A 19,151-nucleotide genomic window follows, 5' to 3' on the forward strand; every position below is an offset into this window, starting at 1 on the left:
TTATATCTTTATCGTTCGTTGTTACCGCTAATCATGGACCGATGACAGATGATAAAGTAAATACAACCTGATATATACAGACAACAGCTGGGCACGTTTAACCCCTTGCTTGCAAGGAAGAGAGAGCGAATGTACGTACGGACAATCTAGCCCCAGCTCCCAAAATGACAATACTAACGTAGCAGGCACTTCTTTATACAAAAAGTAATAATCATAACTTTCACAATATTTTCATAATAATTTATGAAATATAAATAATATCATTGATACAGTAAAGGTGTACAATATACTCCAAAAGATTTACACCAGAGACCACTGTCCCTTGCTATACCTGGGACCCCTTCAATGTTCTCACTGGCCAGCTTACGAGCACTTAATCTACACTTGAAATCACTCACATAAATCAGCAACATGCTCAGTGCCCTAATCCATGACCACTAACAAGCTCAGATGGACTAAACCCCGTTGACTCCTGCACAACGTCTCAAGGAAAACAGAGCTACCGGGACACCCGCAACCCAATCAATTCCACGTTCTTCACAACACATTCTGAAAATATTCTTTAATGTTTGATGAAGCCGTTCTAAACTACCTTGACTTTGAGGGTGACATGAACTTGAAAGACTTTGTTCAATGTGAAGTCTCTGTAAAACTTGTGTAAACACAACAAAAGTAAAATTACTCCTTTGGTCTGACTGAATTATTTCTGGCAATCTTTCCCAGGAAACAATATTCAGCTAACACTCTTGCAATGTTTTCAGTATTGATACATCCTCAACAGAATTGCTTCAGGAAAGTGCATTGACAAACACATAATAGTCAACAAATAATCATTCCTTTTCGAGTTTTTGGCAAAGGCAGAACACAATCACTTATGATTATACTCAAAGGTTTGCCAAGAGTTGGATTAGGTTTTAGTGGAGCGGGGTGATTAAGCTGGTTTGGTTTTCCTACTTTCTGACAACCTGGACAGCTACAAAATTCGCCAACATTTTTTTTAACGCCAGGCCAATGTAAGTACGTCAGTAGCCTACTTACAGACTTCCTTATTCCTAAATGGCCCAGATATACTAGGATCATGGTATAAAGCAGTAATATTATTGCTATACACCCGAGGAACTACAATTTGATTTACTACCACCCAGTGATCTGACGTAGGAACATTTGGAGGTCTCCATTTTCTAATGAACACAACACCATGAATATAGGATTCAACCGACTCATCATCTAACTGGCTATTTCTCTCTGCTTCATTCCAGCCTTACCTCAGACCATTACCTTCCAGATAAAACTTTATCAACTCATCTTTATCAGCTTTGAAATCTAGAAGATAATCCAATTTTAATTTTACTTGGTTGCCTAACGTAACATCACACCCCTCAAATAGTCCACCCAAACCAATATCATCTACATCTTCAACCTGAGCCATAGCAGGATATATATTAGTATTATCAACACAGATTTGTTGGATTGGCGGAATGCGTGCATAGTGCCATTGTACAAAGGCAAAGGGGATAAGAGTGAGTGCTCAAATTACAGAGGTAGAAGTTTGTTGAGTATTCCTGGTAAATTATATGGGAGGGTATTGATTGAGAGGGTGAAGGCATGTACAGAGCATCAGATTGGGGAAGAGCAGTGTGGTTTCAGAAGTGGTAGAGGATGTGTGGATCAGGTGTTTGCTTTGAAGAATGTATGTGAGAAATACTTAGAAAAGCAAATGGATTTGTATGTTGCATTTATGGATCTGGAGAAGGCATATGATAGAGTTGATAGAGATGCTCTGTGGAAGGTATTAAGAATATATGGTGTGGGAGGAAAGTTGTTAGAAGCAGTGAAAAGTTTTTATCGAGGATGTAAAGCATGTGTACGTGTAGGAAGAGAGGAAAGTGATTGGTTCTCAGTGAATGTAGGTTTGCGGCAGGGGTGTGTGATGTCTCCATGGTTGTTTAATTTGTTTATGGATGGGGTTGTTAGGGAGGTAAATGCAAGAGTTTTGGAAAGAGGGGCAAGTATGAAGTCTGTTGGGGATGAGAGAGCTTGGGAAGTGAGTCAGTTGTTGTTCGCTGATGATACAGCGCTGGTGGCTGATTCATGTGAGAAACTGCAGAAGCTGGTGACTGAGTTTGGTAAAGTGTGTGAAATAAGAAAGTTAAGAGTAAATGTGAATAAGAGCAAGGTTATTAGGTACAGTAGGGTTGAGGGTCAAGTCAATTGGGAGGTGAGTTTGAATGGAGAAAAACTGGAGGAAGTGAAGTGTTTTAGATATCTGGGAGTGGATCTGGCAGCGGATGGAACCATGGAAGCGGAAGTGGATCATAGGGTGGGGGAGGGGGCGAAAATTCTGGGGGCCTTGAAGAATGTGTGGAAGTCGAGAACATTATCTCGGAAAGCAAAAATGGGTATGTTTGAAGGAATAGTGGTTCCAACAATGTTGTATGGTTGCGAGGCGTGGGCTATGGATAGAGTTGTGCGCAGGAGGATGGATGTGCTGGAAATGAGATGTTTGAGGACAATGTGTGGTGTGAGGTGGTTTGATCGAGTGAGTAACGTAAGGGTAAGAGAGATGTGTGGAAATAAAAAGAGCGTGGTTGAGAGAGCAGAAGAGGGTGTTTTGAAGTGGTTTGGGCACATGGAGAGAATGAGTGAGGAAAGATTGACCAAGAGGATATATGTGTCGGAGGTGGAGGGAACGAGGAGAAGAGGGAGACCAAATTGGAGGTGGAAAGATGGAGTGAAAAAGATTTTGTGTGATCGGGGCCTGAACATGCAGGAGGATGAAAGGAGGGCAAGGAATAGAGTGAATTGGAGCGATGTGTTATACCGGGGTTGACGTGCTGTCAGTAGATTGAATCAAGGCATGTGAAGCGTCTGGGGTAAACCATGGAAAGCTGTGTAGGTATGTATATTTGCGTGTGTGGACGTATGTATATACATGTGTATGGGGGGGGGGGCATTTCTTTCGTCTGTTTCCTTGCGCTACCTCGCAAACGCGGGAGACAGCGACAAAGTATAATAAAAAATGATAAAAGATTTGTTGCATTGTAGTAATCATCACACACACAATGTAAGTGTGACGGTACGTGTTAGTACCCCCAGTTGAGAACTTCCTTTACATCTTCAAATCTTTCTATTCAATTAGTTTCAGGTGCTGAGACATCAACATTTGTTTAAGGAGCAAACAAATCAACAGAATTTTAATATTCAACAAGGTCAAGGGGATTATTGGTCATTCTTGGCTCTGGAACTAGCCTGTCTCCAGCCAAATCGTTTCCTAACAATATGTCCACTCGATGAATAGGAAGTTCATCACTTACACCAACTTTAACTTTACCATCAACAAATCCACTCTCAAGGTTAACATAATGCAGTGGAACGGTCAGTCCTGCTCCTAACCCTCTCTCTACCACTAGCCTCCTCACCAGAGTACGACTCTGCGGTCAACTCCAGCATTTTGTGAAGGCTAGGCTTTGGTTAGCTCCGGTGTCCCTAAGGGTCATGATTTTCCTCTTAGTACCCTCCTCCAGTGATATTTTCTCCTCACTCATAAATGGTTGAAAACTAACCACACACCTTTTACCTCAAAATGAATATTCTGAGGCTTCCCTTAAACAACATGAATCCAGCTGAAATTTGACATGACATCTAACTAGCGGCCTCTCTGCCGACCCCACCCGTCTGTTAGAATCTGAGTCTGGATTAATGACATTTATTTGTGGTTGACCTTGGCCTGGGTACAAAGATGTGGTCAACTACTTTCCTTATGTTATCATTTCTTGATAATTCTTTCATAATGATTTAGTTGATGATAGGTTGTGTTTTAAAGTTGCTTGGAGACGAATTAAAGTTCTTAGTATTAGCAATGCAGACAGATTCAATGACGTTACGGGTAGCATAATCAGATGAGGGGTATACAACAGAGTTTTGTGTTTCCTGTGTTTTCCAAGATAATGAAGTAATTCTTACAGACAGAAATCTGGTCTAGCCATGGGATATCCTCTAGTCCCATCCTCAGTAACTTATTCATGAAATACTTTGAGACTGAGATTTTAACATCAAGTAACCTTCCAAAACTCTGGCTTCGATACGTTGATGATGTGTGGACCTTATGTCCATCTTCCCAAGATTGTGATGTTTTCTTTGATGAATTAGATAACAGTCATTCCACCATTAGATTCAAGACCGAATGGGAAAAAGAAGGTAACTTGCCCTTTCTTGATGTGTTGATAACTAATGAATCTGATTACATAGTGTTCGAGATCTACAGGAAGCCTACCAACGCTGAGAGCTTTATTCATTATTTTTCAACACGTGATTCTTCTCTAAAAGTGACTGTACTTATGTCTGTTTTTAGGAGCATTACTTATATGTATCTCAAAAGTCTGGTAGATTAATGTAGTCATGTAAGACTTACCTTTAGGCAGTTATGTTATCCTAAGTAGTTTGTGAACAAGGCGAGATGTTCCTCTAGCATGTTGTTCACAATGGTATCGGTATTTGAATATCCAAGAATTTATACGTGTCCGGAAAATGTTAATTAACAATGGATATTCAAATACTGAATTTTGATACCATTGTGAACAACATGCTTGAGCAACATCTCGTGACTAAAAGACAACCTCAACTTGACAGCATTAAAGTTTACTAAAGGAACACATTTACGTTAAATATCACATCGAAAGGACGAGAAGGTCGTGCAAGATATTGCAGCCAGAAACTGCGAAGCGATAGATGAAGACAAGGATATCAATCAGTATGATGATGTATTACAACAATCCGAAAACATGTTCGCTTGTAATGAACAACAATATGGTAGGTCGCTCTGGAAGCCTGATGGGATCTGACCGGTCTATATAGCCCGTTGCTCACCAATGTGAGACGAAGGGTATTCGATTACATGGTATTCGAATAGTCATTTCTTAATTAGGGGCGATCATAGCCTAGCGGTACCGCTCCCGCCTGTTACACAGGGTCCCGGGTTCGATCCTCGCTGTTGAAGGTTTGTATGAGATATATATATATATATATATATATATATATATATATATATATATACTGAAACAAGAATGCAAAACGAATGATAAAGAAATCTGGATTATATGATGACGTATATAACACTGCAAATGTTTAAAATATATAGAAATATTCGTTATACCCCAGGACACAAAGATATTCAGTTGCACCCACTTAGAAATATTCCTTAGCTGTTGAGAAGAAACGGTGCAGGGTCAAGTGGTCAACATGACATGAGGTTTCCGTACCAGTTAACTCATAATTCAAACAACAATTCCATTTATACTACAGTCAAATAATGGATCAGATTGGCAGGGAGTGAGAGTCCAGCTACATACGTCAGTCAGTCGATCCAGTGCAAATATGTTTACACTCATCACCCACAGATGGCAGGGTGGTCGCGGCTTGCTGGGCCAGTTGAAGGTCGTGTGCGATCTATGTTGTAAATCGTAAATGCGTGGCTATTTGTTACTATTATTTCGATTTCCATCTCGTTAGGTAAGAGTGAGGTACTTGTGCTTAAAGTACTTATATACTTGTAAGTTTTGGAGACTAGTGATATACAAGACTTTGATTACCCTAATTTTTTCATGAATTACTAACTACCCTTGGCTCTACCTGAAGGTGGGGGGGGGGGGGGGTTTATTACCCAAGTCAATGGTATTTTACCTTGTAATAGAAACGTTGTGAGTCGTGAGAGTCGTTGTGCTGAGCCCCTCATTACAGGTGTTGATTTTGCATGTCCTATTTTGAACCATTTTTAGTTCGCTCCTGTACTGTGGAGAATAAGGGATAGGACCAGGCAGGGGAGGGGCAAGTGAGACCAGGCAGGGGAGGGGCATGTGAGACCAAGCAAGGGAGGGGCAAGTGAGACCAGGCAGGGGAGGGGCAAGTGAGACCAGGCAGGGGAGGGGTAGATGAGACCAGGCAGGGGAAGGGCAGATGAGACCAGGCAGGGGAGGGGCATGTGAGACCAAGCATGGGAGGGGAAGGTGAGACCAGGCAGGGGAGGGGCAGATGAGACCAGGCAGGGGAGGGGCAGGTGAGACCAAGCAAGGGAGGGGCAGGTGAGACCAGGCAGGGGAGGGGCAGATGAGACCAGGCAGGGGAGGGGCAGATGAGACCAGGCAGGGGAGGGGCAGGTGAGACCAGGCAGGGGAGGGGCAGATGAGACCAGGCAGGGGAGGGGTAGGTGAGACCAAGCAGGGGAGGGGCAGGTGAGACCAGGCAGCGGAGGGGTAGATGAGACCAGGCAGGGGAGGGGTAGGTGAGACGCAGGTGAGACCAGGCAGCGGAGGGGTAGATGAGACCAGGCAGGGGAGGGATAGGTGAGACGCAGGTGAGACCAGGCAGCGGAGGGGTAGATGAGACCAGGCAGGGGAGGGGTAGGTGAGACCAGGCAGGGGAGGGGCAGGTGAGACCAGGCAGGGGAGGGGCAGATGAGACCAGGCAGGGGAGGGGTAGGTGAGACCAGGCAGGGGAGTGGTAGATGAGACCAGGCAGGGGAGGGGTAGGTGAGACCAGGCAGGGGAAGGGCAGGTGAGACCAGGCAGGGGAGGGGTAGGTGAGACCAGGCAGGGAGGGGCAGATGAGACCCGGCAGCGGAGGGATAGGTGAGACCAGGCAGGGAGGGTTAGGTGAGACCAGGCAGGGGAGGGGTAGGTGAGACCAGGCAGGGAGGGGCAGGTGAGACCAGGCAGGAGAGGGGTAGGTGAGACCAGGCAGGGGAGTGGTAGGTGAGACCAGGCAGCGGAGGGGTAGGTGAGACCAGGCAGGGGAGGGGTAGGTGAGACCAGGCAGGGGAAGGGCAAGTGAGACCAGGCAGGGGAGGGGCAGGTGAGACCAGGCAGGGGAGGGGCAGGTGAGACCAGGCAGGGAGGGGCAGGTGAGACCAGGCAGGGGAGGGGTAGGTGAGACCAGGCAGGGGAGGGGTAGGTGAGTTTTGTAAAGAGTAGAAGTTGTGTCTATGTCCTGTAGTGCAGATGCAGGAAGGTCGAGTTCCTTGAGTCGACGATGAATGTAAGACCAGGTGTGATGATGATGGTGATGTGTTGCTCTAACTTGTCGTCCAGAGTGACACCTCAAATCCGTTATGACAGTTCAACCAGCACGTCTACGTGCAAAAATGAACGCATAAACATACAACTATATCAAGATATGTGAAATTTATTTACCAGAAAATATACTAAAGGGAATTTTGCTCATGTGTGATATATTCATATATATTCAGCAAGTGATGAGAGGAAGGACCAAGTACCCGCAGTAGCCTATAAACCAGGCTATTCAACTGGCGGCCCGCGGGCCAAATCAGGCCCTCGCGTGGTTTTTCATTGGCCGTTTGAAAGACTCAGAAGAATTGAATAAAGTAATGAAATTTATTCATTCAATTAAGAATTTACGAAATTTTACATAAATAGATTATTTTCGTGGCCAACTGTGTTAATTAGCTGATTGAAACGTGCGATCAATTGTAAGAATGAGTTGAATGAAATTTTTAGAGAAATTTAGGTGAGATGAATGTACGGCCCTTCCATCAATCTGAGTTCCATAATCCGGCCCGACGCCTGAAGTACCTGACTATCCCTGCTATAAAGCCACTCAGAAATGTTATCAGGGTCGCATCCAGACAGCTCGCCATCGTGTCGGGAGGAGCGTCAAGGCGACGCCTTCCTGACCAACACTGTTGGAGTCGTCTCACAGATACCGTGATGAACGTCTTATATAAATCTTAGAGACAACACCAGCAGGGAAGGAATGTGAAGTAGGACAACTTTGTTCTCGGAATAGAGTGTTGTTCAAATTTTATGTGTTTGGGTTGGTGTGCCAGATGATTCTGGCTCACGCTGAGAGTCAGTAGGCGCCCCTCCCAGGCTCGTTCATTGCTAGCACTACCTGCGCACGTCTTCCTCTCACTATATCAGCAACGTCATAACTCTCACACTGTTTACCCTACCGTCTGGAAGGTCAAGCGGGAGGCGAGGTGTCACCAGGTGCGTCAGGAGGAGACTGGACACATCCGCCTCCTGCAACACCTCACATTAGTGTTGTGATGGTCACTTGAACAGTAGATACAACTGTATTTGTAATACAGATACAGATCTGAGGTGAGATCTTGTGAAATTCAGCCACTGTGGTGATCAGTGCTGCCACCTTCTCAGCGTGGTTTATGATTTCGTTCTGTTCGTTATCTGATTTATGAGGTTTCATGATTCGTGAGGCGTCATTATTCGTGAAATGTCAAATAATTCGTGATGTTTTGTCATTCGTAAGTTTCAGACGACAAAAAGCAATTTTGGATATCAGGAAGATATTCTGCTGTAAGTTCCTCCTTATTCACACATATAAAGTGAGCTTAAAGCACGGCCTCCAAGACATCTGCTCTGCCTACGTAATGTTCAACACAGACTCCGTCGTGATATTTGAAAATGATGATCGAAGGATTCCATGAAAAACATCTTTGTAGAAATATTTTCAAAACGGCCAATCCTTGAGCTGCCGACGGCGACACAGTAATCATATGATACAGCAGCTTCTCCAGCTTACCGTGGTCATACGCCATGTGATAATCATGGCATTTATAAGCGGAAATCCTCGGTGAAATCATCATTCATATTTTGCCAAATAAACTCATTCAATCAATCAGTCATATTGATCACAGACAACAGTGAATCAGCCACGTTTTCTACTCTGTGACAGAGACGGGGAATCGAATGAGAAGTAATGACCACATTACTTCATACTTTGTGGCTTCCAGATGAGAGGGATCTCACTCATGCCTTAGCTGTTGTTCGTAAACATTTCGGTACTGATCATATACAGAGCCAGACTCTGTCCCCCAGTAGAATTGCCGAATCTTTGCCACATATTTGGTTAACTGTGAGACAAAGTTTGAGTCAACTTATTGAGAAAAATAATGTTAAAACAAGGCAATATCTTCAGCGATACTAACTCAGTATATCTATATAGTGACTAGCAATAAGGATTTGACCCACTAATCTGGTGGCCAATGTTGAGAAGTGTCATGCGAGTGCATGGACAGGTGATGTCAACAGTCTGGATAAACACAGCATTAATGCCGCAATAGACACGACACTCCACCAACACTTGCAACATTACAACACCCACAGATACACTGACCATCACCGCCACGACCTCCACACACACACACACACACACACACACACACACACACACACACACACACACACACACACACACTGAGAAGCAAAGGTCTGTTCAGCTGCTGAGTTGAGTATGGTTACCAGTTGTTTCTGTACTTCGTAAAGGAGTCTCGAGCGTTACAGGAAAATCACGTCTCCATCACCTGCGGCAGACCATGGGTCTCCGTGAGTCGTGGATGTGCGACGCTGGTGGTGGTGAGGACGGGGCTCTGACCGAGGATGAACCTGAAAAAATACGAGGGAAATAATGCTGTGCTCTGCCGTCAGCCAGAAGCTTAGGTAACACAGGCAGACGACAACACTGCCAAGAACATCAGAATGTCAGAGTGGCGCAAGAGCCTCACTCACGTGAGATGATCATTCCCTGAGGCGCCTTAGAGGCGCAGATTTCTGCCCTCTGATCCAGGCCTCACTCGTTACCATATACACTTAATGTGGCCAAGTATGTAGCCTGCATGCCAACCCCGTGCACATCCCAGCAACACTGGGGATGAGGTCGTGAGGAAAACAGCCAGATCCTGGCACAGACGTAACTCATGATAGCTGTGACACAGCCAGACCCTGATACAGACGGAGGTCATGACAGCTGTGACACAGCAAAGTCATGGCAAAGACGAAGGTCATGACAGTCGTGACGCAGCCAGACCCCGGTTGAGATCGAGGTCATGACAGTTATGACACAGTCAGAGCCCTGGCATAGACCAAGGTGTCATGGTTACGTTGCAGTGAAAAACTCGCCACCTGAAACAGAAGTGATAGACATACGAAACCTGATATCTACTCTCAGTCATACTGATCTCTCAGTCATATTGATCTCTCAGTCATAATGTAGTCGGCAGCAACATGAAGGAACTACATTTTGATCTTCAGCCATTTCGTATACATACAACTGGAGGCGCATGTCGTTAACAGCACTTGACCTAGGCAGCCCTCTTCTGCGCAGGCTCTTACCCGCCTTCCTGTGCATAATGCATCACAAGGGCAGCACTTGCCCTTGGCAGACGTGTCGGCAATACCTCAAATAACGGAGACCAGGGCTTTATAACGGAGGCCAGAGTCTTAACTACGATGGCAGAGTCTTAAGTTCATTAAGGTTGCATGTTATAATGCAGTGTTGCCTGTCTGTGTGGTGTTAAAGTTCCGTCGCTCATAGGAGACGGGAACCGAACACCAAACACTGTGAAACTGAGGCCATACACTGTGAAACTGAGGCCAGACACTGTGGAACTGAGGCCAGACACTGTGGGATTGAGGCCAGACACTATGGGACTGAGACCAGACACTGTGGAACTGAGGCCAGACACTGTGGAACTGAGGCCAGACATTGTGGAACTGAGGCCAGACACTGTGGAACTGAGGCCAGACACTGTGGGATTGAGGCCAGACACTATGGGACTGAGGCCAGACACTGTGGAACTGAGGCCAGACACTGTGGGATTGAGGCCAGACATTGTGGGATTGAGGCCAGACACTGTGGAACTGAGGCCAGACACTGTGGGATTGAGGCCAGACATTGTGGAACTGAGGCCAGACACTGTGGGACTGAGGCCAGATGCTGTGGAACTGAGGCAAGAAACTGTGGAACTGAGGCAAGACAATGTGGAACTGAGGCAAGAAACTGTGGAACTGAGGCCAAATACTGTGGGATTGAGGCCAGACACTGTGGAACTGAGGCCAGACACTGTGGAACTGAGGCAAGAAACAGTGGAACTGAGGCCAGACACTATGGGATTGAGGCCAGACACTGTGGAACTGAGGCCAGACACTGTGAGATTGAGGCCAGACACTGTGGAACTGAGGCCATACACTGTGGAACTGAGGCCAGACACTGTGGAACTGAGGCCAGACACTGTGGAAATGAGGCCAGACTCTGTGGAACTGAGGCCAGACACTATGGGATTGAGGCCAGACACTGTGGAACTGAGGCCAGACACTGTGGAACTGAGGCCAGACACTGTGGGATTGAGGCCAGACACTGTGGAACTGAGGCCAGACACTGTGGAGCTGAGGCCAGACTCTGTGAACTGAGGCCAGACACTGTGGAAATGAGGCAAGAAACAGTGGAACTGAGGCCAGACACTATGGGATTGAGGCCAGACACTGTGGAACTGAGGCCAGACACTGTGGAACTGAGGCCAGACACTGTGGGATTGAGGCCAGACACTGTGGGATTGAGGCCAGACACAGTGGAACTGAGGCCAGACTCTGTGGAACTGAGGCCAGACACTGTGGAAATGAGGCCAGAGACAGTGGAACTGAGGGCAGACACTGTGGAACTGAGGCCAGACTCTGTGGAACTGAGGCCAGACACTGTGAAACTGAGGCAAGAAACAGTGGAACTGAGGCCAGACACTGTGGGATTGAGGCCAGACACTGTGGAACTGAGGCCAGATACTGTGGGATTGAGGCCAGATACGGTGGAATTGAGGCCAGACTCTGTGGAACTGAGGCCAGACACTGTGGAAATGAGGCCAGAGACAGTGGAACTGAGGGCAGACACTGTGGAATCGAGGCTACACACTGTGGAAATGAGGCCAGACACAGTGGGACTGAGGCCAGACACAGTGGAACTGAGGCTAGATACAATGGGACTGAAGACAGACACTAGACTGTGGGATTGAGGACAGTCACTAGACACAGTGAGGCTGAGGACAGACACTCAGCACCACGTGAACAGTGAGTACAGCAGCAGGAGTAGGTAGGCCAACACCAGGAGGCGGGTCGTATCAAACCAGTGATTGCCTCGACATCTAAACAGGACACCCAGTTTCTTACAGGCAGACTTAGCTATTCCCGTAATGTGGGGTTTTCAAGAAATATTGGATGTTACAGTAATTCAAGTATGTTCAATGAGTCAAGAGGTGGAATTACCATACCGCCAAAGGAGAGATGAGATTTGTGAGGAGTTTTCGATAGAGAGATAGGTAGAAACTGGGTCTTGGAGGCAGTAAACCTAACAAGATTTCGTGTACCCCACTGAGATGTCCTGTCCAAGTCTGAGTTTATTGAGAAGTGAGAGAAGAAGGAGGAGAATTGAAAGATGTGGATCAATGCAGTGTTGAGTCGTGAGCGTATGAGTGCATTGCACTATTTGTGGAGGAGAGGTGATCATTGAAAAAAGAAGAAAAAGTGTAGGGGACAGGATGGAACCTTTAGAGACACCACTGGTGATGGAGAAACGGGGGAAGGCTGATCCATCAACAACTACAGAGATAGATCAGCAAAGTGAGGAAGGGAAGCCAAAAGAAGGGAGCTTAGAGATCAGACCCCGATGCCACACTCTGTCAAAAGTCGTAGATATGTCAAGAACAACTATGTAAGTCTCCACAATATCTTTCAGGGATGATGACCAAGCATTAGTAAGATAGGAAAGAATATCATCAGTGGATCTCAATCTACGGAAGCCATAATGGTGATCAGAGAGACGACTGTGATTTCCGAGCTGTCTAAGGATATGGGAGGTGAGGAGGGGTTCAAAGACTTGAAATAATAGATCTCAAAGCAATAGGACGATAGATAGAGGGGTCAGGCATGAGATATATCAACACATGATACAAATAAAAAGAAAAAGTTTTGGTTTTTAAACAGAAACAGAACAGGCGAGCAAGCACAGGCCTTGATGTCGCCTACCATGAAATAGCCATGTCCTAAACTAGCTTGATGATGTCCCTGATACTGGCAGTAGCGCAGCCTTGGACTGCAGGAGACTTTAGAAAGGTACTGGATACTGCTAGAACTTCCACAAATATTGGTCCTGGGGTAATTATGTAGCAATGAATGAGAGAGAGAGAGAGAGAGAGAGAGAGAGAGAGAGAGAGAGAGAGAGAGAGAGAGAGAGAGAGAGAGAGAGAGAGAGAGAGAGAGAGAGAGAGAGAGAGAGAGAGATGAAAACACACAGAGGCAGAGAGCGGTAGGTGGAATGCGCGTGACAGGAGAGCTTGTGGCTCCGGGATGGTGAAGTAAGCATCTCTGCTGTGTTGTGTTGGCAGGAGTGGTGGATGTGGAGATGGCTGGGGGTATGAGGAAGGTGGCTGACGTACCATCGTACTCAGGGTCATTACCACGAGCGTGTCCTCTCAAGGAGAGGTTAATGTCGTCGTACGTGACTGGCAGTCGCGGCGAGACAGGTCGTTGGATACTTCAGGTGTCAGTGTCCTTTATTTGTAAACAGTGTCGTTTGGCAGAAACAAATATCGTGAGCGAATTTCTCCCATCAGCTGACGTGCTCACTCTCCATACTTTATCTAATTTGTAAACGTGGTTATTCTTATGCCTTTACGTGGTCTTATTTCTTAATCTTGATCTCCATTTGTGCAATCGTATTGAGGGCTTCAAGCACTCATCCCCACGTCAGCCGATGCAACAAGATGTATCATTGATGTATTTTTCATCTTAAGGGTAAAGAGGTTTTCTCGCCTGTTGCTCTATATGGATGTTGCTGCGTGTCTGTGTGAGAGGTGGGGGATAAGTATAGCTAGTCAATGTCTGTTTCTGTGATAGGAAAAAGTGGGAGGGTGTGTCTGACTGGTCTGACTGTGTTGCTTCTTATCTTTTATTGCCTTTTGCTGCATCCGTCGATGAAGTTGGACGCTCGTGGGCCCCGCTTTTCATCCTTACATTTTCCACATGGTTTAATGCCATTCTTATAATGGCAGTTGCATTGACTTCCCCTGAGCTTAGCTTGTGCCACTAGGCCTCAAATCCCGTCCTTCCGCACGTTTCCCTTGCCTAACTTCCAGTTATTTCCCTTGGTCTAGTCTCTTCTGACTTCAGCGAACGAGATCACCATCGTCATGGTCTCCACTAGAAGGCTTAAGACCTCAGCCAGAAGCTTCAAAGGACTGGTGGCCTCGTCTCTCAGCCTTCTGACGATAGTTCCAGTCAGTACTATGTGTGCTTGGATGTGCACGTGTTATACACTTACCTGTTGGTCGTATGTCTCCCGAACTTGCTTGGTAAAAAGTTACCTCTAGTACCCGGGTGTCAGGATTACTGACGCACTTCAAGATTCACGTTGTCTACATTAGAACTAACGGGTCCTCGTTATGGTTTTAGTTTCGCTGGTGAAGATGACAATGATCAGTGTGATCATCATATAATCCTGAGAACCCTTTCAAAGTATACAAGGGCTCCTGCGGTCCCGAGGCTGCGCTACACTCAGTAGCAAGGACAATATTAAGCTGGTTTGAAAACTTAAAGGTTGTGTTCTGGACACGGCTCTTTCATGGTAGGTGAATTCAAGGCTTCTAGCTTCTCCCTTTAACTCATCTCTATTAGTTTGTTGTTATCCCTCAGGCCTTCTCTGTTAATTTTTGTGGCCAGATTTAAAGAGCGTATTCTAGTTTTGGATTACTGGAGGATAGAGACAGCTTACTGGATGAACATCACTTAAATTCAGTTGTAATATTTGTCAGCTGACAAATTATTATTCTGAGGTGGGACTCTGGTAACACGTAGAGACGCTGTCGATCGACCTCCAAGTATTTCTCACACAATTATTTCTGCAGCATATTTCCTGGTATCAGATATTCATATCGAGGTCTTCTAATCCACATTTCTTAACATTCACTCGGGTTGAATTTCATTATCCAAGCGTAAGACAAACTCTGAAGCTTTCTAGACCCACTTGTAAGCTGATGCAATCTTCCTCGCTTTTCATCGTTGTCACGGCCTGGACATCATCTACAAATATGTTGATGCAGGAACTCAATCCATCTGACAAGTCATTCGCATAGATTAAGAAAAGCAATGGTTCCAAGATGGAACCGTGCGGCACGCCACTGTTGATACCAGTCTGTTCTGCTATACGTCCTTTTTTTTTCATTTCACTATAATGTTCTAGTCATAGAGGGAATCTCCTCCATATTTCTGCCTTACTAGCCTCCTTAATGGTATGATGTCAGATATTCTCTGGTACTCCATATACAGACAGTCCATCTACTCTTCCCCTTTCTCTAAAGCGGAATTCACTCTCAAGTAGTAATCTTAGAAATTTGTTACACGTGTACCGCTTTTCTGAAGCCGTCTTGACTCTCGTAGGCAACCTCTTCTCTGCTAAAAGTCATTCATTTGCTTCTGGATTATATTCTTGAGTCACTTTCAGACCACACTCGTCGGGGAGATCAGTCTGTAGTTCAGCACATCCTCCCAGTCTCCTTTTTTGTAAAGAGACGTGCCAATTGTTTCTCCTCCACTCCGTTCGCACTTTCCCTTTCTCTAGCGACATCTTGAGCTACATTTCAAGTGATCTGTTTAACATATTTACACAAATCTTCAGGACATATTAGCTACGTTTCATCAGGATTGTCTGCCAAATTTTTGCAAACACCTATAAGTATTCTATTTATGTCTTTTGTACACATTTCAGAGCTTTCCACCACTTCTGTCCCATTGGTGTTGGTGCTGTAGTGTCGTCCACTGTGAACACATCTTAAAGCTTGTCGTTCAGTTCCTGACGCAACTCTTCTCTCTGAATCCTGATTAGCTGCTTTTGAAGCGTCAGTTCACTCTTGCTGACTCGATGGGATTTCATGTGTCTGATCCACAATACTCTCTGTTCCTCCATTCTTATCTTTGCTCTCCTAGTTCTTTGCTCACTTATACATCACAGTTCCTGACCGGCTGCAGCGCCGCCTATACCTTCTTCTCAGGGCTTTTCGATGCTCCTTCAATTTGTGACACCTTTAATTGAACTACTCCACCTGTTTTTCTTACTTTCCTTGTACATTTGAAGCTAAAAGTATCCATGTTCCTAGCTCCTAACCTTTAACCTTAATTCCCTTTTTCCTTGATACTGAACTCCATTTCCCAGTTATGTTACCAGAGAAATTTTTAAGTTTTGTGAAGTTCCCGCGACTATATATATCTCCTCAATGAGTCTCATCTCATCTTTGCTCTTTCACACCCTCATCTACCTCACAGTGAAACTCAAGCAGTAATGTGTCGTATATAATATTCTCAATTCCGATGTGACTGTGAGTAAGGAAATGTAAGATTATGTAATGATGGTGCATCAGTCACCTCTAATCCTGATGTACTCACTGACATGACGGTATAGGAAATTTCCCTGTCGTCACTATTCAAACGTGTGTGTGTGTGTGTGTGTGTGTGTGTGTGTGTGTGTGTGTGTGTGTGTGTGAATCTATGTTTGTATCAGAGAGGAAAGCTTTCATAACAGTTGGTTGTCTGTGGTTATCAGTCATCAATTCTCTGCTATGTAAAACATCTTTATAATGAGTTGATGATCTAAGTTACTTACATCAGTCCTCATGAAATGTACCTCAACATGGTACTAAGCTGACTCTCTGGTCAATGCAAAGAGATAAACAATGGTTACTGAAAGGGTGATTTAGAATTAGAAATTCTAAATCAGCAATAGCAGGAAGAGGGACTGGTATGCTTGTGGCTGCCTGTACAAGCGAGTTCAGTCACCCGTACAGCATTTAAGGCTGCCCAGTTCTGCCAGCTCAACACCTGCTACCTTAGGCCAATTGGCCTCGTTGCGGCGCCAAAGGTGCTGAACGCATCCCAGAAACCCTCTAGGCCAACCAGCATCCTTCATGAAAAAGAGGATTCACGTCCTTGAAAATGCTGGGCGTCTCCAACTGAAACGATAGAAAACTGGTGTGTGAGGAGAGCGTAACAGCAGCTGATAACCTGTGCTTCATCTTTACAAGGGGACGACCAAAGACAGACTCATGGGGAGTGGTTGTCTGGGTGGACGAGCAACTGACAGTGACTGCCTGGTGTAGGGGATGGACAGGAGTGCAAGGATAAGGGACACTGGACTATCATGTTAAAGAAGCTGACGGAGATACAGGGATTAACACGATAGTGAGACTTACAGGGTATCGGTGAGGCAGAAAAGATGCTGGAACTGATATGGGAGTGTGAAGGGTACTTAAATGTGTGCATGTTAAGGTGGCTGCTGGTGGAGACCTTATGTACAAGTGGACCAAGAACTGGGCCACAGTGATTGAGTAGCATAACAAGTTACTGATAAGTGAAGTATTCACGTCAGGGAAGACATGAAGGAGATGGCTATAGAGAGCGGCAGAGTCTTTAGCTTAACAAATGTTTCGAGTGGTAGGTTATGGGGCTTGGCTGGGCATGAGAACCGAACTCTGGGTGGGGGTTGCAGGGTTGGTCGTGTTGACAGCATGAGAGGGCATCAGGACAGCAAGACTCGTACTGGACAGGGGTCAGGCTGGCATGATGTGTCCACCGGCGAGATATCAGGCATGATAGATGATTTAGACCTGGTAAGTTGAAAGGGTTAGCGGTGTGTATCAACATATCAGACTGCCTGCAACCTGAGTGAGGGGGTAAATGATGGCATGCTATCGACCAGACCAGTAACAAAAGATATGAGTGGCCGGGTATGTAGGTTGTGAGGTTGTGCTCCCGCAGTGCAGGGGAGTAGCAGTAACGGGGCTGATACTGACATCAAGGAAGACTTCACGGCTGAGAACCGTCATGTTACACACGTTCTTGGCTGCCGCCAGGGCAAGGTGTGGGCGGTGGACTACGAGTCAACAGAACTGGGATCATAGGAAGGTATGAGCCGGTGAGGTGGACGGCGTGATGAAGCTGAGATGGAGTATGTTTTTGTAGGGAGCCTTTGTGCTGGGAGTTGTGGCAGGGTGTGTTCTAGCACTGTGGGATCTGACATTGTGAGGAGTGGCAGTACTGGGGGCTGCGGTAGTGTGATGTGTTACGGGTTATAGTCAGGCTGGGACCTGGATTATGGCCCTATTTTTAAGGGGAGAGGGGGAGGGAGGAGTGTGTGTTTTGGGGCTGTAGTAGAGATGGGACCGGTACCATTTCCCAGCAACCGTAGGACTGACCAAGTGTTGTTCTGCAGGAGGCATGTTCTTCGCCAAGCCCATGAGGAAGGCCGGCTACGTGACCATGTTGGACCCTCTGCAGAACGCCTTCGGACGGCGCATGGGTGGTCTTCTCTACTTCCCGGCGCTCATGGGCGAGACTTTCTGGTCGGCTGCCATCCTCTCTGCTCTAGGTAAGGCTCTGCACTGGTTTGGTTTGTTATCTCTAATTCTATACTTATGTCCAGAAACACAAGTTAATGTTAATTCACTGTCAGTGTATATGATAAGATACCTTGTTACTGTTATCGACGGGGATGAAGAAGGTCAACCCAGAACTGATGTAGATGGTCAACACACGTCAGAGACTGATGTAGGTGGTCAACACACGTCAGAGACTGATGTAGATGCTCAACACACGTCAGAGACTGATGTAGATGGTCAACACACGTCAGAGACTGATTTAGATGGTCAACACACGTCAGAGACTGATGTAGATGGTCAACACACGTCAGAGACTGATGTAGATGGTTAACACACGTCAGAGACTGATGTAGATGGTCAGCACACGTCAGAGACTGATGTAGATGGTCAACACACGTCAGAGACTGATGTAGATGGTTAACACACGTCAAAGACTGATGTAGATGGTCAACACATGTCAGAGACTGATGTAGATGGTCAACACACGTCAGAGACTGATGTAGATGGTCAACACACGTCAGAGACTGATGTAGATAGTTAAAACACGTCAGAGACTGATGTAGATGGTCAGCACACGTCAGAGACTGATGTAGATGGTCAACACATGTCAGAGACTGATGTAGATGGTTAACACACGTCAGAGACTGATGTAGATGGTCAACACACGTCAGAGACTGATGTAGATGGTCAACACACGTCAGAGACTGATGTAGATGGTCAACACACGTCAGAGACTGATGTAGATGGTCCACACACGTCAGAGACTGATGTAGATGGTCAACACACGTCAGAGACTGATGTAGATGGTCAACACACGTCAGAGACTGATGTAGATGGTCAACACACGTCAGAGACTGATGTAGATGGTCAACACACGTCAGAGACTGATGTAGATGGTCAACACACGTCAGAGACTGATGTAGATGGTCAA

General features: G+C 45.9%; 1 protein-coding gene across 1 annotated transcript in view; it reads left to right on the plus strand.

Moving 5' to 3' along the window:
• LOC139755470 (high-affinity choline transporter 1-like) overlaps positions 1–19,151 on the plus strand; it is a 188,350-nt gene that overhangs the window by 117,547 nt on the left and 51,652 nt on the right. Inside the window, exon 4 of the mRNA XM_071673806.1 lies at positions 18,055–18,210. Coding sequence (XP_071529907.1) covers positions 18,055–18,210 — 156 coding nt within the window. The remainder of the gene's footprint in view (positions 1–18,054; positions 18,211–19,151) is intronic.

This window comes from Panulirus ornatus, chromosome 19 (assembly GCF_036320965.1).
Source record: "Panulirus ornatus isolate Po-2019 chromosome 19, ASM3632096v1, whole genome shotgun sequence".
Taxonomy (NCBI): Eukaryota; Metazoa; Arthropoda; class Malacostraca; order Decapoda; family Palinuridae; genus Panulirus; species Panulirus ornatus.